This window comes from Anomalospiza imberbis, chromosome 7 (genome assembly GCF_031753505.1).
Source record: "Anomalospiza imberbis isolate Cuckoo-Finch-1a 21T00152 chromosome 7, ASM3175350v1, whole genome shotgun sequence".
Lineage (NCBI taxonomy): Eukaryota > Metazoa > Chordata > Aves > Passeriformes > Viduidae > Anomalospiza > Anomalospiza imberbis.
Genome location: NC_089687.1, coordinates 35839475 through 35865530, shown reverse-complemented (window position 1 = coordinate 35865530; position 26056 = coordinate 35839475). Strand labels below are relative to the sequence as shown.

The following is a 26056-nucleotide window of genomic DNA, read 5'->3' as shown; positions in this document are numbered from 1 at the left end:
GTTTGCATAAATACTTATACTGCCCTTGAAGACCTAAGTGCAGTGTAAAATTACATGAACTGGACTTAAAGTAGACAGAAATGAGGTCAATGTCAATAATTTAACCTTCATGGGAACTATACCTGATAGCTTTTATATGCCACTTGCAAATAATTGCTAAAAGCAGATATTTCTTCCTCATGTTTGCATATTCCACTACATCCTGTTCCTTAGGTACTTAGCTCTTACATTTAGCAGATTTCCCTGAGCAAATTTTATATATCATAATCCTGCTGCCCTTGAAGACTTCTCATAACCCTTTCTTTTTCCATTCCAATTGAGCTTAATTAGCAGCTTGTATCAGCAGCAGGATCTGCTCACACATTCATTGGCTCTATACTAACTGGAAAAATGACCTCAAATTGCCTCCTGATTGCATGTATGGATGGAAACACCTTTTTTCCACGGATTTCCACTCAGTAATTCTTCCTTTGGAGCAAGCTAGGTAAAGTACATCCAATGCTCAAACAGCAGCATTTTCAGACGATGTGCTTTTCACCTGGCTTTTATCAGAGAATTCCAGACATAAGGTGGAATGTGAGATGGAATTTGAGGATGACACATCATATCTTAGGTCTTGGAAAAGCAGGAACAGTTTCTAAAAGCAGGTTCTCATTTCAAGAAACTGGGTGTTTGCTGGTTTATGATGCTGTGTCCCACTTCAAAAGCCAATACTCTCCCTTGCTGTGGCCACCTTAGTTCTGTGAATTATATGAGGGATAATGTGTGTCTGGTGACTCAATAAAATAGATAAATTAAAAATAAAAAAAGGCAGTGCAGTGGATCTAAAAATAAAAATTAGGAAAGGTGGGAATTAGCTCACCACAGCTCACCTAAATTGCCAGGTCAGGTTTCAATTTCCAGTAAGTTTTCAGCAGAATAGGTTGTGTAAATGTATCTGTGGGCGCTCCTCATACAGGGGAAAAGAAATTTCCTTGAAAACAGATACCTGACATCACAAGTCCATATTTTCCTGGAACAGAGCACACGCTGGATCTGCCTGGACTCTGCCTGCTGACATAGCCTTCATCCCAGGAGTGATATTACTGCTTGCATGTCAGTAAAGAGAACACAGTGGGCTTGCAGGACGTGGAACCAGAGTGTGGTGCTCAACATGCTGAATAACTCTTATGGAAAGCTGTGGATGTTCACCTTAAAGATGTCTGGAAATGCTGCAAGCTACTTCACTCTCAGGTTTGTCTGAAGAGTTGCTTTTATACATCAGGAACTGCAGCAGACTTTTTAGGTTAACAATCCCTTTGCCAAGACAAAATATGTGTGAGAAGCATGAAACACAACCTTCCTGTATGGTCTGAACTTGGGTGCTGGTCCAGGCACTGTACCAGAATGGGGCATGCACTGTGCTTTGTTCACTGGCAGCCTGAGAGCCACACTTACTGTACACACTCTGCTTTGCAGTATTCCTTCAAACTAGGGAAAAGAAACCCCCCCAGAGCAGCAGAGATGCCCATGGGAAGAAACACAACCTTCCTGTATGGTCTGAACTTGGGTGCTGGTCCAGGCACTGTACCAGAATGGGGCATGCACTGTGCTTTGTTCACTGGCAGCCTGAGAGCCACACTTACTGTACACACTCTGCTTTGCAGTATTCCTTCAAACTAGGCAAAAGAAACCCCCCCAGAGCAGCAGAGATGCCCATGGGAAGAAGACGGATGGAAGAGGTTGACAAAATTTGCATACAGCAAGGTTACATTAGGGCATCACATTGAAGAACCCTTCTACTTAATAAAGGTTCAACACCTAGTATTTCTTTCATTTTTTTTTTTTTCCCCAGGGTTGATTTTGGACAGCAAGAAACAAAGTCAGAAAAAGAGGGTGTTAAATTTATTTTGAATGGAATGCAATGACACCGATTTTTCCAAGTGAGGTGTGAAAGCTTTTAACCTTGAGCTCCCAGCAGTAGATAAAACATCACTCAGGGTTGCTATTTCCCACCCGTACGTTACACCTCACCTTCTCCCCTGTGCAGAACATTACTCCTCCTGAACGGAACAGTATCCGCTTACAGGCAGCGCTGCTTCACGGGAAAAAAAGAAAAGTTTGCCTCCCCTCTCAAAAAAAGCCATTTTGTTCAGCCAGATGTTTTACAAAATGGCACGGCCGCTGCGCTTGAGGGGGGCCGGGCCTCCCACCCCGGCGGGGCTCGGCGGGGCGGTGGCGGCCCCCGCCCGGCCCCCGGCGGCGCCGAGGCCAATGGGCGCTGGGGCGGCGGCGGCCGCCTCCTCCCGCCCAGCCCGCCCTATATAGCGCCCGGCAGCGGCGCCGTGCCGTCCGTCGGGCTGTCCGTGCCGAGCCGTGCCGAGCCCAGTCGTGCCAGGATGCCGGGCCGCACCGTGTGGCGGCTGGCGCTGCTCGCCCTCTGCCTGGGGGCCGTGGCGGCGGGGGGACATCGCCGCGGAGCCGGCGGCAAGAGCCGGCGGCAGGCGCAGACCCAGACCCAGACCCAAACCACCTCGCTGCCGCAGGGCACCGCCGCGCAGGGGAAGCGTGAGTACCGCCCGCGGGCACGGGCAGCGCCGGTGGCCCCGGGGGGCTTTGTCTGACCCCCGCGCTCGCCCGTAGCCGCCCCTCGGCTCGGCGGACCCGCACACGTGTGCGCTCCGCTCCCCTTCCCTCGCGGCTGCTGCCCTCGGTAACGCCGAACTTTGCTTTCTTCCCCCCTCTGCATCCCCATTCCTCCTCCTCTCCCCCCAGAGACGTGCTATGACAATGGACGGTACTATCAGATAAACCAGCAGTGGGAGCGCACTTACCTGGGAAACACTCTGGTCTGTACCTGCTACGGTGGGAGCCGAGGGTTCAACTGCGAGAGCAAGCCGGAACGTAAGTTGGTGGCCCCTTTTGTCTGCGTCGAGACCCCAGCGCGGCTGTTGGTGCCGAGTAAGCCAAGCCTTGTACGAGTTAGGGCTGGCAGCCCAGGTTTTCCGCTGAAGTTTGGTACTTAGGGTCAGTAATGGGATCTACGCTCAATTACACTGAAGATCTGGTTTGGGATTTTAAGAAATGCTTTTCATTAGTGATGGGCCTGCCACCAGAACCCTGAGCCAAACATCACTCATCTCTCTGGAGGATTGGATCTAAACATTAATTTTGGAGCCAACCTCTTCTTTATAATGAACTGAACTGACTCCTGGACTCGCACAGGGAAGTTCAAATCTGGAGTCACTTTGCAGCTCTGGCTCTGCTCTGTTTGCTTGCTTCACCCCAACTTTTCATAGCTGTGCAGTGTCGTCAGCTTGTTTAAAAATATTTCAACTTACAACTTTCCACAGTGTCCCGGCTGTGCTGTGAGCTTTCTATAATTGAGTGTAAAATGAGATTGTTTAGTCTGTGCAGAAAAAGTTTAGGGAACAGAAAGAAGTTTAAATGCAAGGTCTGCTGGAGGATGCGTCTCTCCAGGGTTTGGTGTAGTTCAGTTTATCAGATGCAATGTATCTCTATTTATTGGTTTGAAGCCACTGGTTTGCTGTAATTCCTTTATGCTGCTGTGGAGATAGAAGAGATGAAAAACTGGTTCCTGGCTGACAGTGTTCATGTAAGACAGATGTGAGCATCTCAGCCCTCTGTTCTGTGAGGTTTGTGTGCTGCCTGCCTCATGACTGGAGTATTTTAAGGAGTACTCAGACCCCTTACCCCATAAGAGAAGGTTCAATGTACTTTTCATTCCCCTGCAGATTCCCAAGTTTTATGGTTTCAAAATCCAATAGGAAGTTTTCCTTATGACGCAATGAATTTTATCTGCTCAGCAGTGAAGAAAGTTGTTCTGCTTCACATCTTGAGTCTGGTGGCAGCACTGATGTTCTGTAATTGCTCACCTATGCATGAGTATGAGCAATACACAAGTAGTGAACTTTGCTGTTGACTTTGGTGGGACTGCTGCAGAATTTGGGATTAATTACTCAATTTTTTGCTAAGTCAGAGCGAGGAGGATTAGCATGACAAAGCACACAGTTTCCAAGGGTTGTTTGCTCCCTCCTGTCTTCTCTACTGTTGGCTTCAAACAGCTGGGATTGATGCTTTCAGCCATGCCTGCCATGTGCAACTTTTGGTTCCCTGAGGGAGGAAAGAAGTTATTGAGGTTGTTGAGCATCATGGGGCCCTTGAGGGGGCAAATTTCATCCAACTTCCTCTGTGATGTTTTGTCCCATGAGGAAGGAGGAGACTGATAGGCATTTTTCCCCAGGAAAAAATGAGCATCTGTGTGAGGAGGCAAGGAATGTGTTTCCATTGACTGTACATGTTACTGGTGTGGTTTACATGAAGCTGATTATTTAATTTTTTTTTCTCCCTCATAGCTGAAGAGACCTGCTTTGACAAATACACTGGATCCACTTACCGGGTCGGGGAGACCTATGAGCGCCCCAAGGACTCCATGATCTGGGACTGTACTTGCATTGGAGCTGGACGTGGGAGAATCAGCTGCACCATTGCCAGTATGTAACTAAGAGTCTCTTCCTAGAGCTATTGTTCCTTAGTGTCATATTTTCCAGAGCAATTTGCACACTATTCCCAGTGCCTGTTAGCTACAGTTGCATGGGGTTTAGTCCAAAGCCCACTAAAGCTTTGACATTAAAAGTCCCTGCCCCATGTACATACGTTTGCACAACCAAACTCCCCTTTTGTTTAAAAGGTCAAGTGCTATGTGAGAAAACATAGGCCAAAAATTACTGTTAGTGTCCAGCCATACAGGCTAGTAAGTTACTATGTACAAGAGTGTGTTACATCTTCACAGATGCAAGTATAAAAGTAGTTTCTTGACTGGAGAAAAAGTCTGTTCTGCAGCTGATGGGTCAAAATAACATTGTCAGCACTAATGGGACTACTCAGAATAAATGATAATAAATGAATGCCACCTGAGAGCCAGTCAGTCCTTCATCCTCCAGAAATGTCATTGAACATTTGTCTCTGAGGGAATTGGGATTTGATATCCAGACAGCAGCTCGACATGTTTCTGTAACTACTTTTTCACTAGCCTGACCCATACTTTCCTCTTGCTCTTCCCTTTCTTCCCTTGGTCCTTTCTCCCCAGCTCCTGTTTCACGTCTCTGTCTGGAAATCCTTTCCTTATTGAGTCACTGAATTGTTCACAATTTCCCCTTAGTTCATAATTGGACTTTCTGTGAGCACAGAGGAAGATTGCTGTGTGTCAGGATTTTTAGACTGAGATTTCAAAGTCTCTGAGGTACCTTTTGAGAAAAATCTTGCTGTTAAAAGTATCTAGTTTCTTGCTTAAGACACACATGCAGACCCTAGTAGTGTTGCCACAGAGGACTCGGAAACCAGCCATCATTGTAGCATGGGAAAAAAACAATGCATTAAATCTAACAAGTAAAGCTGGAGCCCTTCTGAATTTAATGGCACTTTATTGGGCAGGGATGATAAGTGTTGTAAGAAAAAGAGTAAGTAAGGAAATTGCGAGTGTAAGAGCAGCCTTGTTTCCTCATCATCAGCCTGGTTTAGAGCTCACTGGAGAGTCTCACTGACTTCAACTGGCTTTGAATCAATCTTCAGAGCTCTGAGATTCCCTGCTTTCACAAATGAGTCCACAAAACATTCTACTGGCTCTTAATAAATGATGGGATGTGGGTGTTTTTTTCTTTTTTTTTATTTTTCTTGGATTTTTCCAAAGAAACAAACCCTGTGTTTGCAAACTGCCCTGCGCCATGCTGCCCTCCCTCAGCCTGTGCTGCCTCAGAGCTGTGGGGCACTGAGGAATCTGCCTTTCCAGGGCAGGCTTTCCACACCCCAAAAGAGGTCTGATTTCCCAGTGGGTTGTCACACCAAGCACCTCCTTGTCCTCTACATGCTGTCCTGGCCACCATGTCCCTCATGAATGGCTGCAGAGAAGCCCAAGTGGCGCTGCCTCAGACAAGATGGAGGCAAACGCTCTCTTGCCGGCCCTCAGCCTGAGAGCAGGGTCTGAGGGAGAAACAGGGCCTCGTCGCTCCCTGGCATTCCCTTTTCACCAGCCAGCCTTTGGCTGGGGTTTGGAACATGGAGAAGTTAGCTGAGGGATGAGGACAGGGCCTGGGAAGTGCAGAAAATGGTGGATGCCAACGGAAAATGGTGGGAGCCAGTGGGAAATGTTGAGCGCCATTTTACAGGCTGATGTCCCCCCTCATTCTCCTCAATGTCCCCCCTCCTTCTTGCTGCCCTTTACCCCAGCTGGCCCCCTTTGCCCCTGGCCAGATGGCCCTTACCTTGTTGCCACCGTGCCATCCCTGGTGTGTCCCTCACCTCGGCTCCCCTGTCTGCCCCCACAGATCGCTGCCATGAGGGTGGCCAGTCCTACAAGATCGGCGATACGTGGCGCCGGCCCCACGAAACGGGCGGCTACATGCTGGAGTGCGTGTGCCTGGGCAACGGCAAGGGCGAGTGGACCTGCAAGCCCGTGGGTAAGTGGCTCCTTCTCCCTCGGCGCAGTCGGGGCGTGCGGGGCCTTTCTCTTTGTCTTCCCTGAGGTGTCCCCGTGTGGGAATGCTCTGGGTGGGCTCTGATCCACTTTCCCCTCACAGCCGAGCGATGCTACGACAACACGGCTGGGACGTCCTATGTGGTGGGAGAGACCTGGGAGAAGCCCTACCAAGGCTGGATGATGGTGGACTGCACCTGCCTCGGTGAGGGCAGCGGCCGCATCACCTGCACCTCCAGAAGTAAGTGCCACTCTGGCAGCTGCTGGCTGCTCTGCTTTATTTAGCTTACTTATTTTTTTTTAATTTTCTTGCTTAATTTTCATCCTGCACGGGAAAGGAAAGTTATTCCTTCCTCTGCCCCGTGCAGGTAGCAGTAGTTTGAGAGGGATGGCTGTCCCCTGAGAAGTGGCGGGAAGCAGAGGAGGGGAGTGAGGCCTGTGTGGTGCCCCCATCACCATTTGCAGTCTGGGAACACTCCCCAGAGCTGGTCATCAGTGCTGGGGACAGAGGTGCCTGGATTACCTGGGGATTTATTCTCATGGAGAGAGAAATGTTTAAGGAATCTGTATGTCAGGTGAGCCGCAGCCAGGCATCTCTCAGGAAGACAGGGAAATGGCTTGGCCCACAAAATGGCACAGCATTTAGCTTAGGACATCCATTTCAGTGCTTTCGAGGAGCCTTCTGAGGGACAATCGAGTGGTTTTTAAGCTAAATACCCTTTCAACAGCAGGATCTGCAAGATTAAAATATTTTCTTACTTCTTTCTCTGTATTACTGTTTAATTAATTTGTTAGCTGAAGTAGGGTTTGTTTTGCCTGCTCTACCATCTTGCTTGTCACTTTTCCCCACCCCATTTCCAGCTCCAGCAGCACAGGTGATTTTTTTTCAAAAAAATTTTGCATCACTGAGGGACATTACCGTAAATACTCCATTTTATTTGTATTTGCAGAGCAAACAGGACTTTTAAAACACAAAATCTTGCTTGTTTATTGACCTTCTGTTCCAGTCCTGTTAGCTCCACCACAGAGCTTACTTCTGTCTCAGGTTTATACCAGCTGCCTCAAGAAAACTTAACTTTGTACCTTATGCCTTGGTTATGCAAGGTTTGAGAAACTCTTCTGTAGCCTTTCAGCTGCCTCATATTCAGTTACCTTGGGGCACACAAATAATAGATTTTTGCTGATACAAACAGCAGACCTGATGATATAAACAGCAGTAAAGAATAAGCCACTAAGGAGGGTTGAGATTAAAATGGAAGATCTGGAGAGATTTGGTCAAGAAATAAGCTATAAAAATCAATCCAGCCTTGACAATATTAAGTCTGTTAAAGACATGTGGGAAAAAAATCATTAGCTGTCAAATGGGAATGAATAAAACAGAATGTGTTGTTTGTGAATTTTGGAGGACTTATTATTACTAATAAAATGCATTTGGCAGTAGCTTTCTTTCCATACCTCACGTCTGTGCTGTTGTATCATGGGGGAAATTGCAATATAAGGAGCTGTTCATTTTTCATTTTGTTTTTCAATTACATTTGAATAGAGAAATTCAAATTTATGTATATAAAATGATACCTCTAGCCCACAAAATGGCATTACACTTGAAGTGTGTGCTGCTTTATATATCTTTTATGGCAAGCATTTTCCAGAATCACAGCTGGTTGCTTCAGTGACATTTCAGCTTTTCATTGAGAAGTGTGTCCATTAGACACATTTTTTTCACATTTGCAAAATTGCATGATGGATACCTCACCAATTTACCATACTTCTGGCAAATGCTCAATTTCTGGTCATTCTAGCAGTGTGAATCAGTAACATGTTTTCTACATTCACATTCTATCCCATGTGCTCTCTCAGTGGCAATCTGGCTTAATGCATATGTCCTTCCACAGTTCTTCATAAATCCATGTTCATTGATCCATGATTATATTTGAGCCACTGTATCAAGTTTCCCTTGAATAAGAAGATAAAATGTTGTAATGGGAGAAGAACTAGTTGATCCATGTGGATCTGGCATCCAGACAAAAGTAGTTTGTTGTGCTGTCCTTTGAACCCATTTGCTCAATTCATCGCGGGCTGTGGGTTATTAAAGAGATTTAGAAAGTCCTGGTATTTCTTGAGCAGCTTGTATTAACTTCACTGCAGCTTCATGCAGGTTTCTTTTGAAAGAAATGGGATTTTGTGTTGCCCTCAGACAGGTTTTAGTCCCTTCAGGATGAGAGAGAGCCCTGAACTTGAACTGTGCCCTTTGTATAGTATGAAATTACCAAACTGCAAAGACTTTTGGTTTTTTCTTAAAAGAAAAAAAAAAGGGTCATTAAAACAAGTTTAGCTTTAAAGGTGTGTGCTAGACAGAATGGGTTTAGAATGGCTTTAAAAAGTACCTCATTTTGACAATGGCTGCAGAGTGAAAGCACAGTTCTGGAAATGAATGGAACTCTTTCCTTAGGCTAAAGCACCAGGATTTTGGGATGCTCTCAGCCTGTGCAGTTCAGTTCAGGCTTTAGTGCATGTAGGAACTGCAGAAGTGAGCTCCAGAGAATGAGGTGGGCCTTTAATTGTGGCTTTGAAGGATGAGCTTGTTTGAGTTGGCAGTCGAGTGCTGGGAGCTGCCCAGTGAAGGCACCCAGAGCAGGCCTAGCTGAGAGTCACGTTCCTCACACAGATCGCTGCAATGACCAGGACACCAAGACTTCCTACAGGATTGGAGACACCTGGAGCAAGAAGGATAACCGTGGGAACTTGCTGCAGTGTGTCTGCACCGGGAACGGCAGAGGCGAATGGAAGTGTGAGAGGCACATGTCCCTGCACACCACCAGCACCGGTAGGTGGGACCTTGTGCCATGGAACGTAGGGAAGGGGAAGAGGAATGGCACGTTTTGACAGGCTAGGACTTGGAGTTGAGTTGTTCCATCCTAATTGAAGTGTTTCAGTGTTTTGTCTGGGGAAGATCAGCAGCAAAGAGGGTCAGTGTTCAAAAGATGCTCCTTGTTTGTGCATGTGGCGATAAGATTAATTGGTACCTTGATTCCATGCACAAATGGGGCTGGCACGTACAGGTGGGGTTGCCTGCACAATCACAGGGCAGTAAATCACATCTAGGGCCCTCCATCCACAGGAGCTATCTTTGTCTTGGGAGCATGGCACTCCAAGTTAATGTTTGAACTTTATGTATTCGCCTCAGGGTAGCTTTCTTGAAATGTCCCTTATTTAAACCCCACTGAGACCATCTGTTTTCTTTGACATGATAAATACACCTACTAATGGCTGAGCTTTAAAAACCCAAAAATGTCAAGGAATGTATACAATGCTGTTTAATATGTGTACATGACATAGCTTGTAATTTCGGTATGAAATATTGCCTAGTTTACGGGTAGCATATTTTTTGTGCCCAAGGTTTAAATCTTCAGCTCCTAAAATTCTTTCTTTGTCATTTTAAGGATCTAGGTTTCTTATCAGTGAGTGCAATGTAGAACTTCTGTTTTCCTGCAGTGCCTGCACTAAATTTTTCTTGGTAAATGATCTTTAACTGTTTGGTAGTATCAGGTTAACTTAAAACTCTCAGAAGGTCTGAACTTCAAAATGTGTAACACTTCAATGATGTCAGTATTTTCAAGGGTTTGTGTTATTACTTCCCCTATTTCTGCAGAGCTGAATTTGTGGAGATTCCTGTGGGAATCATTAGCAAAATTTTATATGATGTAGACAACAACAAGCCTCTTTGTCTCTCAGTATAATTCCAAATAAAAATGTGCTAAAAACTTTGATTCAGAATTTTAAAACTGCTGAGTAAAAGAATACACTTTAAGTTTATTCTTCTTGCTTATCAACAAAAAATTCAAAATTAATCCTTTTTGCCTTATCACCCTACTTTCTTGGTAATTTTTATTCCCTTGTCACTGATCTTGATTTTTCTATTCTACATTTCCTTCAACTAATTTTTTTTTCCCCAAAAAATTTTGTTTTCTAAAGAATTGTATGAAAAAGAGTTTCTAAGTGCTTTCAAAGCCACTCTACAGAGTTGGAAGCCAGAGGCTGTCATTAGCAGAGAAGGGGAGTTGTTCTTCTAATTTTGAAATTTGCTAAGTGGAATAATTAAGCTGCATTTCGGGAAGCTTAAGAGTGTCGTGCCTTCTGTCTGATGGGGTGCCTGAGGTTTTATTATCTCAGCATTTAATGGCAGCCTTCTGTTGCTGAGCTTTGAGTGCCACATGTCCCTTCTGTCCCACGTTGTGCTGCAGGCTCTGGCTCCCCCAGCATCACGAACGTGCAGACGGCGCTGTACCAGCCCCAGCCGCAGCAGCCCCAGTCCCAGCCCTATGGCCAGTGCATCACGGACAACGGCGTCGTCTACTCGGTGGGCATGCAGTGGCTCAAGACACAGGGCAGCCAGCAAATGCTGTGCACCTGCCTGGGCAACGGAGTCAGCTGCCAGGAGATAGGTAGGAGTTGCTGTGAGGTCTCTAGGACTGTCCTGTGGCTTAATTTCCAAGTAGAACCCTTGGTGTACATGTCAGAAATGTCCTCTGAAGAAGACATGCTGGAGAAAGGTGCAAGAGAGAAAGAAATGGTTTGGTTATTTGAAGCCTTGTTGCTTAGGGCAGAAACATTTCCCAGTGAGCTATTTATAACCTGCTGAGGGGAAACAGTGCCCTTGGGGAGCAGCATTAATAACTTTATTCAAATGGAGCTGCAATAATATATGTTTGGAAAAGAATGTGAAAGAATGCCACAGCTATGGAGCTGTCTGTTGGTGTGTATTGGCCCGGCTCCATGGCAGTCAGTGTGGGTTCCCAGCAGCCAGCGACTTGCCTGGAGGGGTTGTTGCTGTTTTAGAGCCCTGAAATTTGGAGATTGCTTTAAACTGCTGTCTAATGCTGCAATTTTCTTTTTGAAGCCGTGACCCAAACGTATGGTGGGAATTCTGATGGAGAGCCCTGTGTCCTGCCTTTCACCTACGATGGAAGGACTTTCTATTCCTGCACCACCGAAGGCCGCACAGATGGGCACTTCTGGTGCAGCACCACTTCCAACTTTGAGCAGGACAGGAGATACTCCTTCTGTACTGAGCAGAACGGTGAGCTCTTCTCACAGGGTCTTCACATGCATGTGACCCTGGTGGAGGGATGGAGGAAGGAGCAGAGGACACAGGAACAGGCTGCCTGACCAATTCCAGCAGCCTGGAAGGACTCAAGGCAGCAAGGCAGTGCTGTGGATGGAGGACTGCCTGATGACAGAGTACTTGTATGCTCTTGGTATCTTTGGAGTGTGCTACAGATGTACCCTTTGAGTCCTGTTCTCTGAGCTGAACTTAGAATGGGAGTACCTGGTCACGGTGGAGCTTTGGCCCAAAGGATGCTTGCTTATCTTTGGCTTTGCTCGGGTGAATTGCTTCATGCAATGCCCATATTAGGCTGCAAAGAGGAGGATGTCCACGGAGTACATAATGTGCAGTCCTGTCACTCCCTCCATCCTGGCTGTCTAGCCAGGCTGCCATATATAGCAGTGATCTTGATGTGATTTGTGGTCACTAATCAGGAGCTGGGGCATGACTAAGGCATCAGCATTCCCTCTTCTCTGTGGATAGTCAGTGTTTACAGCACAGATCTATCTACCTTTGTGGTTGCACTTCCTGGAGTGCCTGTCAGACATCATGGAGCAGTGTCCAGGCAGCTTCTTGGGATCTGACCTTGGAACAAATATTTCATATTCCCACGTGAAAATACTGCTTCTTACACTGCATAGACACTTTAAAATTCTGTTCTACTTTGGTTGTTTTTTTCCTGATAAAAGTCAAGCTGTTTTCTGCAGGGCATGTAATACTTTCTTTTTTAAAAAAAACAAACCAACCCCCCAAAAAAGCACCCAAACACTGTCCCTGTCCATGTATATGTTCGTGTTGTAGAGAGGCTTCTTGTGATACACTGTGGAAAAGAGAAATGTCATATAGAAAAATCTCAGTAAATGTCTTGTTGTTCTCCAATATTTGTAAAGCAGAGTTGCTCAAGAGGTGATGAGTTCAGGTAGATTAAAGCCCTCTTTCCACTGCTGCTTGCAAAACATGAAGCTTCCAGCCTGCAGGGAGGTTTTGGCTTGTCCTGTTGTACATAACTGAGCTGAAACCCTTTCCTGAGGGCGAAGGCTTCCCTTAGAGCTGAAGGGCACCACTGGGAAATAGCTTCAGAGGTAATCCAAGTGTGCTGAGAGTTGTTAGTTTATTTCATTCCTTAGGCCTTGAGAGAAGGCATCTGCAAAGCTACTTCCCAAGCACAGTAAGCTTTGGTTTTCCCCATTTCCTGGGAATTCCCATGGCTGGCTCTGCAGCTTGTTCCAGAGCAAAGCTTGAACTGAACTGACCTCATGCAGAGCTTATGTTTCCACATCTGAATTAATTAAAGCCAAGAATAGAGGCCTGTGGATTATATACAGGGCACAGGTGGGAAAAAGCAGTGCTAGTGGTTTGTTTTCCAAACTCTTCCATGCATGCTAAGAGAGTGCAGGCTGAATTTGCCTCTGTTCTCTTCATTTTTCGTACAGTTTTGGTCCAGACACGTGGTGGCAATTCCAATGGTGCTCTGTGCCACTTCCCCTTCCTGTACAACAACCGCAACTACACCGACTGTACTTCCGAGGGACGGAGGGACAACATGAAGTGGTGTGGAACCACTGAGAACTACGATGCTGACCAGAAATTTGGGTTCTGCCCCATGGCCGGTAAGGCTGAGAGCCATAGAGGGGTTATGGAGCACCTGTATGTGGTTCTTTGAGCTGGAAAGTGAAGACCTCTCTGTTGGTCAGATACTGATGACTTCTAATGAGCTGAGTCTCAGCCCAAAGTCCTTGAAGGGATTTCTGAAGCTTTGCTTTGTCCTTTTTTCCCCCATTGTCTACCTCTAGCAGAGATTTAGGCAGTGCCAGGAGAAGGCAATTTTCATTACTTCTTTGCTACAAGCCAGTGGAAGCCATGCTCTTCAGCTGGTGCAAACTGGTGTAGATCTGCTGGAGAACCTAAATTTGAGTGTGTGCCTAAAATTTCCTTGTTAAGATGCAGAAACCATTAGCTGGAGGGAAGGGGCATTGCAAATGGTCTCAGTCCTCAAGATCTTGTCAGTTCTGGCCTCATAAATATCCTCTTACTTTCTTCTCACCTAGCTCATGAAGAAATCTGCACAACCAATGACGGTGTCATGTACCGTGTTGGGGACCAGTGGGATAAGCAGCATGACATGGGCCACATGATGAGATGTACTTGTGTAGGAAATGGCCGTGGAGAATGGACCTGCATCGCCTATTCACAGCTCAGAGGTACTGATTTTTATGTTGATATCCCCACCTCAGTCTAAGTGGGAGGTGGGAGAAGTTGGTAATCTTTTCTGTCATTGTGGGCTTGAGCCCACAATTAAGAATTACATTTTACTCTTTGGAGTAAGAAGTGGATTAGAGGAGCTGTGAAGTTCTTGTCTTTATGTGCTGGAAAAGTATAATCCAGCCTTTACAAGCTCTCAAGCAGAAGCAAACCTTGATTGTCTTGATCGTGGTATCCCTCCCTCCTTTTGTCTACATTTAGGTATTGGCAGCACTGTGACTTTACATAGAGCTCAGTATAGGCACCTCCTTGCCTCGGGAACGGACAAAACTCCAGACTTGTCTGAAGTTTGAAAGCAGAGCTGTTGTGTTTTATTGTTCTGCAGTGAAATTTTCAATTCCTCTGTGCTGGATTAGCCTTTTGCTGGCTAATCTATATGAAAAGCTGGCAGGAAAGCATGGAGATTACTCTTATTTATTTACTCATTTGTGTGAGTGGTCCAAGTGGAGAAGTAGTTGAGCAGCGCAAAAAAAAAAAAAAAGACTTAAAAGCACAGACATTTGATCATCCTGCAGCTAGCTCACAGCATTGGCTTCATGTCTGGAAAAGGCAGGGGGGTTGCTGTCAAGAGGCCAAGAAAGGACTCCTTAACACCAGTGCTGAAGTGGGATATAATTTATAGGGAAAGGCTCACTCACGGGCTTTGGAAGGGGTTTTTTTTAATGTGTTCCCTTCATCATGGAAGGCACTGCTTAAAGTTCTGGTCTGTGCAAGTCCTGTTTCCACTTACACAGCTAGTTCTCTGCAGTTCCATTCTGGAGTTTGAAGTGGTCTTACTTGCTGAGGGGAGGGCAGAGGTATTTTGCTTTTTCAAAAGGCAAAGGTTATCTGAGTAGAGCTGTTGAAACACAGCAGCCAGACCTTGGTGCCTGCAGGAGAGTCTGAGCACTCCTTGGTTTATCCAGATGCTGTGCCCATGGTGTGGGAAAATACCATAGAGAACAAAATCATGGGAATCATGGACTCACTTCCCCAAGTACAGCTGGTCCAGGATTGACTCCGGACCTGAACTTGGGTCTCTTGGGTCCCACTTAACAAAACAACTTGCTTCTGGGCTTGTTTTCATGTTTGTTTTGTCTTTCTGCTCCTTGCTGTGATTAGACTGGCTTTAGGAATTCTAGGCCAGATCCCAGATGGACATTGAACCTAATAGAGATAACCATTGTACTACAGCATGTCTTGGATGGAGCTGGTCATGGTCAGTCTTTGTGCTGATCAAGCAGAGGGAATGATGCTCCGGGCAGAGGGGTTCTGTCTCAAAGCTTGGACCTATTGCTGATAAACTCTACTCTCTCCCCCAGACCAGTGCATTGTGGATGGCATCACCTACGACGTGAACCAGACCTTCCACAAGCGCCATGATGAGGGACACATGCTGAACTGCACCTGCTTTGGCCAGGGCCGGGGGAGATGGAAGTGTGATCCTATTGGTGAGTCACTGGCTGTCCCCACTTGCCACGCACTCTTTGTGGCTCTGTGCAAACTGACTGTAGTGTGGAGAAACTGGTGTGTGAGTTTGGGCCCAGTCTTTGTCCACTTTCTGTCCTGAATTGTACAAAAGCAAAAACAAAAGCAGCACTGCATTTGCTGGAGGGTAAGTGGAAGGGCATTTGTTAATTTAAGGACATATGCTTGGGTTATCACACCTGCCGCAGAAGAACCACGACTGTGGCAAGCATATGTGGTAAAACGTAACAGGTTGTGGTAGCAGGGCAGTTCGCCTCAGGCTGTGGTGATTTGGCTGGGTTCTGGTACCTCAGCTGTCAGCTTAGCAGGGCTCTCAGCCTGAGCACTGATAAAACATGCAGCTGGGCCCTGATGCTACGATCAGTTTTCTTGCCTTTCTCTATCCTAAAATCTTTGAGAGTTTTCTCCCTGAACTGAGGAAGGAGCACCAGTGTATATTAACTTACCTTGGACTGAATTGATTTTCTGGCTGCCCTTTGTTCTAGCAAAGAGAAAGCTCAGGAAGAGAACACGTGTTAATAGTGCTCTGGAGGTTAGCTAAAACCATCCTGATTCTCTGCAGGAATGAGAGAATCATTCTTCCTCCCCCCCTTCCCTAGCAAACCTTGATTGAAAGGTAAGACCTGGCTGTTTGGTTTGCAGTTACTAAGTCCAAGAGTGCTTCAAGCTATTGCCAAGAAAATCTAATGGAAATTACTGGTTGTGAATTTCTGCTTTACTCACAGTAGTATCTGTACTTGTTTACTCAAGGAACATACATTGTAAACCTCCTGAAAATTACTAGTTTGAAGGAAGGGGTGGGGGATGATTTCAGCTATCTGTATAAGTGCAATTAAAATTCTAATTTTGTTGACTCTCTCTAAACAAAGCTTTTATTTATCCAAGCAAGTATAATGCTAGTTCTCACTGAAAATTCCCGTGGAGCCAGGCATATATGCTGTTGTTGGAGTAGAAAGTGTGCTGAAGTGCTGTACCATGCTGTATTTACACTAGTTAAGCTGATTTCAGGATCTGATCTGTCCCCCTTTGGTTTATACAATGGTAAATCTGGAAAGATTCTGCTGAAAATAAAAGCATTCTGGGGACTATTAAAGCATAAATGAATTCAGCTGAAGGCAGGAGGAATTCTTGCCTTTGTCTTTGAGAGCAGCATGGTTTAGCTTTGGATGAGAGATGAACTCAATTGGCCAGGGCAGAATTGAGCTCCAGAGTGGATGAAAGTCTTTCTAGAAGGAACACCCTTCTGAAATGCATCACAGCTGAATTAGCCCCCTAATATCCAACTTAATACATGCAGTGCTAGATTAAGAACCTTGATTTGAGACTCAAGTTCTGTTGCCACTTTATGTACCTATATTTGCAAATAAACATCAGTGCTGCATTTCTTTGTGCAAAAGTCTTTTGGGACTTTTCTGTAGATAGTTCACTGTGGTTTCAGTAACACACAGTGATGAACTGTTCCTCTTGTGCCTTCAGACCAATGCCAGGACTCGGAAACCCGCACCTTCTACCAAATTGGAGACTCCTGGGAGAAGTATGTCCATGGGGTCAGATACCAGTGCTACTGCTACGGTCGTGGGATTGGAGAATGGCATTGCCAGCCTCTGCAGACTTACCCAGGTAAGAAACCCAGCAGAAAATGAACTCATCTGCTGAGTGAGACACGAGGAAGTCCAGCTTTCCACCCCTCACCTGTTTAGGTTTCTGTACCTAATGCCTTTTCATTTCCTTTTAAAACAGAACAGATTCTCCTTGTCCCTTGGCAGACACAAGCAGGTGTCAGGGGGTTATAAAGAGGGGCTCAAGCTGTTTGCAGCTATTCCTGAGGCCAGGGTTAGTTCAGAGAATGACCCTCAGTGCTCACAACAGCTTGGGTTTACATTGCCTCTTGCTATTTAGGGATATCACACGTGTAATCTTTAGCTTATATTTCCTGAAACTCACACATGTAGTTCTTCCATTTCCACTCATTACAGAAGCAAAAATCCATCATGGAACAAAATGTTTTTCCTGATCAGTGCCCCAAAGAAATTTAAATATTTGAACTCTTGTTTGTCCAGGCAATTCCAGGAACTCTTTATAGGGATGGGCAATGCCTGTTTGTTGGTTGTTCAGCTTCAGTTCCCTGAACAGAACATAAAGGAAACCTCTGCTTTCCTGTTTAAGGTTGCAATTGCCACTGTCTTAATCCAAATAAGATGAAGTGTTAAGGCTTGCTGAGCTTCATTTACTCCTGTTGGACTGCTTAAACAAACATCTCCCTGAGCTATGTGAAATATGCATGCCTCCAGCCTGGAGACCAGGGCTTGGGGCTGCTTTAGACACAAGAGTGACTGAAAATGTGCAAATAAACCAAATTTAATGTTTCTGAATGTAGGTTTGGGGTTAGGTGAGCTTTGAAATTTTCTGCCTGTGGGCACAGGTTTGTTTTTCTAGAAATCCTGTTAAATGGGGAACAGGTATATATGTTACATGGTTGTCCAAATAAATTATTATTAGAAATGTTGGGAATGGGGTGAGGGTGTAGATATTTCATGGCTAAAACACTTTCCTGCAGATTCCAGAGATCTCTTTGCTGGGATTTTCTGAGAGCAGACATGAGGACAGTGCTGCTGTGTGTTCAGTGACACCTCCCCAGTGGGGCCAGAAGGGACTGAAAGGAGAACCATAGGATCATAAAACCTGTCCTTCTCTGTTGGAGAGCTTGTTGGAGGAAATAAGCCTGAGCCTGACCTACCTAAATGCAATCAGTAGTCTTAAGCATTAGAGTGCTGCAGAACTTGCGTTTTCATCAGTTCATGGGCCTGTTTTGTCTCAGGACTTCCACCTATCCTTCTGATGTGATTTGTGTGCAGAAGGAAAGTCTCACTATTTGTGGAGTCCTCTGCAGAGTTATGAAAATTCAGTGTTTCAAATGAACTGATTAAGAAATTTAGTAAAATGTAGAAGATTAGTGTCTATTTTCAGGGTGTACTCACTATCAGATCAGAAGTTTTCCCTCACCATGCTGCATGATTAGACCTGGATTTGGCAGATGGTGTTTATCAGCTTCCCTGCTGCCATTGCAGGAGATATTCATGAAGAAAACAGTTATTTGCTGAGAAGTTCCCCCATCTCTTTGAACAGCAAGACTTTGCTTTTCAGACTTTTTCTGTACTAGACCTTTCCCATTTTCCATTTCATTGGTAGCTTACAGGAAATGGACCCAAGCAGGGCACATTAACCTCCCCACAGAATATGTAGCAATGAAGGATCAAAGACAGAAAGAAAATAGACCTGATTTCCCATGTATAGAAATACTATGTGAGCCATGCGGCTTTCTTGCTTTTTGATGACTCCACAACATCCCCAGTAGGTTAAAACCAGCAATAATTTTTTTTCAGGCTCAGCTGGACCTGTTCAGGTGATCATCACAGAGAGTACAAATCAGCCAAACTCCCACCCCATCCAGTGGAATGCTCCTGAACGATCTCACATCACCCAGTACATCTTGCGCTGGAGACCTGTGAGTGCCACATTTGTCATCATTTGTTCCTCAAGAGCACTTTATTTGTCTTTTTGTGGTGTCTGCAAGAAGTGGCTGACACAATTTCAGAGAACTTGAGTTGCTTGTTCAGTGTCTTTGTCCTCTTGAGGTCAACAGCTGCTCTTGAGCATCAAGGAGAGCCAGTGCTGTATAAACACTTGAAGTTTTCTTGCCCAAACTTCACTGGTTGCTGTGTTCATAAAGTATTTTATTAAACAAAGCACTAGTACAGCAAGCAGACAAGTTTATATCCTTCCTTACCTTAGGAATGTAAATCCTTGTGGAAGCTTCTTCATCCAAAGAAATGCTGTTTTAGTAACGTGTGCATATCCAGAAACTACTGGGATACATTTTATTCTATTTATGTGGAGGTAAAAATGACTAGGCTATGAAATCATAAACAGCTTAGTCTAGGATTAAATAAACAGTCACTCCCATCTTCTCCAAAGTCTAAACCAAAACTGGTTAACTACAGCTTGTTGGCTGGTTCCTCTGTGAGCAATGATTTGGTTTAACCAATGCAGATGAGCTGTCTTCCAGCTCCCCTGTGTACAGCTTCACAAAAGACCACTTAATGATTAAGAGCATTAGTATCTCAATGCTGCCTGTTATTAAGAGAACAATAAAGGCCCTGATCCAAAGCCATTCAAGGCACTCAAGACTTTTTACTGATTTCAGTGTATCTTGGATGAAGGCCTGGAGTACAAGCACTGGAGTACAAACCTCAGAGGATGGAGCGTTATTTTATAGCTTCCCATAGAGTTCAAACACAGGGTAGAAAGGAAGAACCTCTCTGTATATTGTTTTCAGATGATAGCTTAGAGTGTTATGAACAGGCTTCAAAAGTGTCTTTTCCAGCCACTACTTCATGCCTTACTGTGCTTTTACTGAAGGAATGAGTTGAATTTATAACAAATAATGCTCCTTTTAAATGGCAAAGTTCATAGCTAGGTTGTTTTTAGTTTAACCCTGTAAAACCTAATAACTCAATGCCATTGGTCCTGCTTCTTGGCATACTTTTCTTATCTCCTTTGAGTTGATTCTGTCTGTGCATTAAAGCCATTCAAGTCATACCTGTGTTTGAATATTACAGTGAGTAGTGACCACAGAGCAGGTTAGGTCACTAGATTGCCCTGCTTGCAGCCTAGGGAGTCTCATTGTCTGAATGTCCTTTTTCTTGCAGAAAAACTCAGGAAGGCAGTGGAAGGAAGCCACCATCCCTGGCCACCGGAACTCCTACACCATCTCGGGCCTGAAGCCTGGTGTGATTTATGAGGGACAGCTCATCAGTGTCCAGCAGTATGGCCACAAAGAAGTCACCCGCTTTGATTTTACCACAACCAGCACCACAGCAGTGACAAGTGAGTTGAGCAGGGGGACGTCCAGGAAAACCTCATCTCCTTCACCCACGTCCTTGCTTTGTGCATCCCAGTTAACACAAAAGTAGTGATGCTTAATACAACCTCTCTTTCCTCCCTCTTGTAGGCAACACTGTTTCAGGAGAGACAACTCTTCTTCCTCCTGTGGTTGCTACTTCAGAATCTGTCACTGAAATCACATCCAACAGCTTTGTTGTCTCCTGGGTTTCTGCTTCTGACACCGTTTCTGGATTCCGTGTTGAGTATGAGCTGAGCGAGGAGGGTGATGAACCTCAGTACCTTGGTGAGACAATACTGGAGTGTGCCAGACCAGAGCATTGCTCACAGTCAGGGCATCACTGCTTTGTGGCAGTAGAGCTGGTGTGAACAGTGAACATCTCCCTGTCTTTCAGTAGGATTCAATTAGGATGTGAGTGGCAGGAGCAGGTCGGATTAAGAACTTGCTTAGTTCATTGTCTTTTCTCCATTACTAGCTGTAAGAGAACAAGACAAGTAAATAGCGATATCCCCTCGGAATACTGTCCCAGAAAACTGCCTGAGCCAGGAGTAGTGGATGAGTAATTACTCTGAGTATATATCATTGTTCTTTTCATCTCCATAAATTTGCTCAGGTTTTTTTTTTTTTTCCCTTTTACAATCATGTAAAGTTACTGGCTTCCACAGCATCCTGAAATGAGCAGCAGTCCAGATGAGAAGAGAACCAAATTGGTTTTTTTGAACCTGCCTCCTGGATAATTTCCTTTGGCATACCTTTGTCCTTCTTCAGAGAGAACTCTTTCCCAAATGCCCTCTCTTGGCTGCTTGTTATCTCATGGATATCTCATGTTCCAGTCTGCTCTGTCAGTTCTGTTTGGATCAGATCTTCCTCATCTTTGATAATATGGCAATTTAGCTGAGCTGGGAAGCTGGTTAAAGGCACTGGACTCAGACACAGTAATTGAAACTGTTTTTCCAACATTTACTGTAGAGCCCATGGCACCACTACATGTAATTTCACTTTAACTTTTTTCCTGATTTCCTGTCTAAGCAGTGGTAATAGCAATATCTCACCTCAAGCATTTGAAGTTGTAATAGTTACTGGGACATGAATGTGGTAGAAGAACATGACAAAAAGAACAGCAGTCTCCTGACCTAATAATTCTCCCTGGACTATTGCTCCCCTGAATTCACAGGCTTGTACACTGAGCAGAAGTGGCTCTTGTGGGGACTGCCAGCACTGTCACCACTTTTCTTTCTGCCCAGACAGCTGAGCTGTGCTGTGAAGCAGCTCCTGAGCTCGTCTGTCTACAGACAGAGGTTTACAGGCAGATTGAAAGGCAATTCCCAGTTTCCCCTAAGATGCTTGGCTTCAGTCTGGAGCTGCATCTTGGGGAATTTTCTACATCTGGCACGTAGGTGGACATCTGGGAGAAGGGAAAGAATTTCACCAACCCTCATAATGTCATTCTTCTTCACTCATGAGTCAGTGTTTCCACGTAACCTATTCATGTAAAAGTTTTTCCATATATTTCTGTACTGAAAGTTCAACAGTCAGGGTATGAAATGAGTATTCAGCTGAGATGGCTACAGTGTGCATGGGGCTGCTGCTCAAGCTGCCCTGCAATATCCCACATCAAGCCTTGCTGCCCTTGGTTGCAGGTCCCAGCTCTCCATGCAGCTCTTCTGAGGTGAACCAAACACAGTGCAGAGAAACTTGTTTTATTGCAGGAAGACTGTGCTTCAGCCCAGATTAGAACAGACTTCTCAATTATTTAATTTGGAGAGAAGGCAAGAAGATGGAATTGCTAAAACAAATTTTTCTCTCCTGCCTTCCTCAGATCTTCCAAGCACAGCCACTTCTGTCAACATCCCTGACTTGCTTCCTGGTCGCAAGTATATTGTTAATGTCTACCAGATCTCTGAAGAAGGAGAGCAGAATCTGATCCTGTCTACTTCACAGACTACAGGTATGTGTGGTTGGCTGTTGCTGCACTTTGAAAGCTGTTGCTACTGTTTGCTCAAGAATTTTTTGTTACCTCTTACCCTCACACTTGCTGTTCTCCTGTGTTTATTGTCTTAAACAGCTCCTGATGCACCGCCCGACCACACAGTGGAAAGTGTGGATGACACATCCATTGTCATCAGCTGGAGCAAACCACAGGCTCCAATCACAGGTTTGGCCAGTTGGAGTGCACTTATTCTGTATTATTGGTAGAATCTGAAGTGTAGGTGAAAAAGAAAATGAAATATAACTCTGGGACAAAGGTAGTGCAAAATTCTGCCTGGTCAGAGACCAGGTGGAAAGTGCATGGGCAGCTTAGCATTTCCTTGGCTTCAGTGACTGAACCAAGTAATGCAGAAGGCTGGGTGTAAAACAGTTCCTTCTGGTTGTGTTAAATAAAAACAAGCCCCAAGACCTTATATTTGTATGTGTCATCCAGACCATCCCATAGTGAGCATGAGAACAGTACAGGCCTAGATCCACATGTCAGACCTCAGAGATTCTAACCCAGGTCAGACTGTGCTTTGGAAGGTGGTGTGAGTGTGTGGTCTGTAGATGGGACGTGAGCACAGGCAGGCCACAGGTCCTGCTGAAGTTCAGGACTATTTTTATCAAAGCTCAGCAGGGAGATCAGCCCTCATTTCTAGCATTCTTTGTGCTTACTGTTTGTGCTGAGGATTACATATTTCTCTTGCTTCAGGCTACAGGATTGTCTATGTACCCTCTGTGGAAGGCAGCAGCACAGAGCTCAACTTGCCTGACACTGCCACCTCTGTGACACTCAGTGACCTGATGCCAGGGGTTCAGTACAACATCAGCATCTATGCTGTGGAAGAAAACCAGGAGAGCACTCCTGTCTTCATCCAGCAGGAAACCACTGGGGTCCCATGCACAGGTAGTGCTCATCTTCTGCGTTTCAGTCACTGAGATTTCTGTTGGTAGCTAAGGGAGTGCTTAAATGAACTCAGTTATGGTTTTGTGGGTTTGAACTGGAAGTTTCACTGGTATTGAAGTTCTGTAGTAAAATCATACTTATTAACACAGTCAAGACACCACTCTGCATTAAGAGGGTTGTAATTCCCAGGGATTGGACTGCAGGCAGGTCTTGCATTGTCTGCAGAAGAGAGATCAGTTTCCCAGTTTATCTTAGAGGGATTCTGCAAAGAAATCATCTGAAGTGCCTGATGTATCATTTTGACTCAGCACTTGGCTTGTAGTAGTTCAGGGTTATGTACTCAGACACCACAACACACGTGCAGATAGTTCACCTGACTTTTCCCTCTCCCTTCCAGTCCTACCCATTATTTTCCTTTGCAGTCAGTGGGGATGGGAGATTGCTCAGCATTGACTGATGTGCCAAAACAACACCGTAGGATCTAAACTTGAGGCACTCAGTATTTAAAAAACTTCTGGTTTCAGTGTTCTTTAAGTATCCCGTTGGACTGAATAACCAAACCAAAAGAAGGGATATTGAAAGAATTGGGATTTGATGTGGTCAGCAGTGGAATTTCATGGCCTTGCAAGTTGCAAGCACATGTTTGCAAATGGGAATTTACCAGGAATGAACTCGGCTCAATGATTTCATGGTTTGGCTTCTGCATCTTCCAAAAATGTGCACTGGTTAACCTTAGGGCACTATCAGTCCTAGTCTCAAGAAACTTCATTTAAACACAGGAATTCAAGGGTACAGTACTGTGGCCCAGCACTGAGGGAACTGCATTTTGCATTTGAGTATAGTAAGGCCAGATCAGCCCCTGTACTTGTTTAATTATAAAAGGGAGATTTCAAGTTAATCACAGACATTCAGAACATGCTGTGGGTTTTTAAAACCCTCTCTTAATTTTAGAAGGAGGTTACTGTTTCCAACCCCTGGGGTACTTTCGTCCCCCTCAGGCTTTGGTTCTGCATATACTTGAAGTTCTGTAGCATATTACATCTGGTCTTTCAGTTCTTTCTGTTGCAGAAAGATACCTTCTGAGGAGATAGTATGCTTTAAAGTAGATTGTGATGTTTAGAATTGTAGTCTGCTTGTCTGGGAATGTGTGTAGGCATGTTTACAGTGAGGTTACCTTGACTTTTTAATTTGGTAAATATTCTTGGGCTAACCATTGTTCATGCAAAATTCACTCTTTTTTTTCCTTTCACGGAAACCTGTGACTTCTCCTCCTTCTAAGGACTCCCTCTCACAACTGTTGTACCCCTGTGCTTTCAGATGAAGTGCCTTCCCCCAGAGATCTGCAGTTTGTGGAGGTTTCTGACGTCAAGATCACCATCATGTGGACCCCACCCCAGAGCCAAGTGTCCGGCTATCGGGTGGAGGTGATCCCTGTCAACCGGCCTGGCCAGCACGGCCAGAGACTGCCCATCACCAGGAGCTCTTTTGCTGAAGTCATTGACCTGATCCCAGGAACAACCTATCTCTTTAAGATCTTTGCTGTAAACCAGGACAGGGAGAGCAAACCTTTGACTGGAGAGCAAACCACCAGTAAGTGTCTTTCCTCTGTGCTTTTTTCAGCCTTTTGAAGTGCAGATTTCTCTGTTGCTTGGAGAAATGTATAAGCAGAGCACTTGAAGTGCAACAGTTCTAGCCCAGGAGGTATCCCATCAGTAGGATGACAGGGCTGGGAATTCATTCATTCTAACAATGATCTCTTCAGCAGATTTATCCTCCTCCAGGGCTTTCCAATGGGAGTTTGTCTCATGGTGCTTTAAAGCAATTTTGTATGGCTGGAATTCAACTTTTGTATTACTGACTGAGAATTGATGGACCCTGCAGTTCTTTTACAGCACAGATCACAGCCTGTGATTTTTATAATTTTTTTTCTTTTGCTGGTACCTTAGGGCAAATTTCAGTATGACTTAGAAGCCTTGCTGAGATTCCTCTGAAAGTCCCCATCTCCCTTCTGGCAGCTCCATACCTATCTGGCTCCCCTGGCAGCAGTAGCAGTTGTGCCTGCACATGCAAGGAAGGATCATGCAGGACTCCTCAGAACCTGATTGCTAATGATCTAGTGGCAGTGCAGCACCTCACCAGAGTGAGGAGAAATGCACTTTGTCAGGCATTGCTTTTTGCTTTGCCAGCACTGCAGAGAAGAGAGAAGAGCAGTGGCTGGGCAAGATGTAGGTTTTCAGATGGAAGAATATGCATTTTATCTGGGTGGTTATCTCCATTTTTGATTCAAGAGGAGCAGATCAGACAGAACACAGGACATAGTTGTTTTGTTCAGGTCCTGTTTATTGGGCAATAGAAGGGTGAGTGAGCATCTGTGATGTTCTTTGGCTGGGTCACTTTATTCAAAGGGACAAAATTCAGCTATGTGCATCTGCTGCTCTTCTGATGCCTTTCAGTAAATAAGAGCAACTTCTGAGAACCCAGCCTGGCTCTTAGTAATATGAGAGGGAAGGAAAGGAAATGGGATAATCTGTGAATATAGCCATGCTGTTTGAGGAATATCCTTACTTCCATCCATAAAGTTATGAGCAATGAATAGTGCCTGTCCCTTGACTGTGCAGGGAGAATGGGATCCTTATGTCCATCCTTTGCCATGGGTGTCTAATTTGAGCACAGCACAGATGGTGTGAGCACCCTCCCTCCTCTTTCAAGCGAGGCTTTCAAAAGCAAGGATGCGACTTAGGAATCTGAACTCTCTTGGAAGCATTTAGAACAAGAAGGGCTCAGTTCCCAGCTAGATCTGTAATTTTTTTGTGGTTGTTTTGAGGAGCCTGGGCTAGGTGTAGGGTTCCTCTGAAACTCCACAGAGAGGTGTACATGGGAGTATAGACATTTAATTCAGACAGCAGAGTGCCAGTCACAAATGTCTGGAATAGTTTTCCATAGGCTGTGATCATCCGCTTAACTGCTTTG

General features: G+C 45.1%; 1 protein-coding gene and 1 long non-coding RNA gene across 8 annotated transcripts in view; one reads left to right on the top strand and one right to left on the bottom strand.

Moving 5' to 3' along the window:
* Window positions 1–1858: 1858 nt before the first annotated feature.
* Window positions 1859–6401, bottom strand: LOC137477463 (uncharacterized). Its single transcript, XR_011001014.1, has 3 exons — window positions 6261–6401; window positions 2814–4113; window positions 1859–2074 (listed from the first exon to the last, which is right to left on the bottom strand). It is a non-coding gene; the product is annotated as an uncharacterized lncRNA (long non-coding RNA).
* FN1 (fibronectin 1) overlaps window positions 2321–26056 on the top strand; it is a 51335-nt gene continuing 27599 nt past the window's right edge. For 5 of the 7 annotated variants that reach the window (XM_068196543.1, XM_068196545.1, XM_068196542.1 and 2 more), the window contains exons 1-19: window positions 2321–2547; window positions 2755–2883; window positions 4356–4493; window positions 6324–6455; window positions 6576–6713; window positions 9138–9296; window positions 10714–10914; window positions 11370–11549; window positions 13010–13186; window positions 13625–13777; window positions 15140–15268; window positions 16782–16925; window positions 18689–18810; window positions 20015–20192; window positions 20317–20493; window positions 22028–22156; window positions 22274–22363; window positions 22892–23086; window positions 24404–24676. In XM_068196543.1, the coding sequence (XP_068052644.1) occupies window positions 2379–2547; window positions 2755–2883; window positions 4356–4493; window positions 6324–6455; window positions 6576–6713; window positions 9138–9296; window positions 10714–10914; window positions 11370–11549; window positions 13010–13186; window positions 13625–13777; window positions 15140–15268; window positions 16782–16925; window positions 18689–18810; window positions 20015–20192; window positions 20317–20493; window positions 22028–22156; window positions 22274–22363; window positions 22892–23086; window positions 24404–24676 (3013 nt within the window). In that variant the 5' untranslated portion in view covers window positions 2321–2378. The remainder of the gene's footprint in view (window positions 2548–2754; window positions 2884–4355; window positions 4494–6323; window positions 6456–6575; window positions 6714–9137; window positions 9297–10713; window positions 10915–11369; window positions 11550–13009; window positions 13187–13624; window positions 13778–15139; window positions 15269–16781; window positions 16926–18688; window positions 18811–20014; window positions 20193–20316; window positions 20494–22027; window positions 22157–22273; window positions 22364–22891; window positions 23087–24403; window positions 24677–26056) is intronic. The other 2 variants (XM_068196548.1, XM_068196546.1) reach the window with 1 other exon arrangement.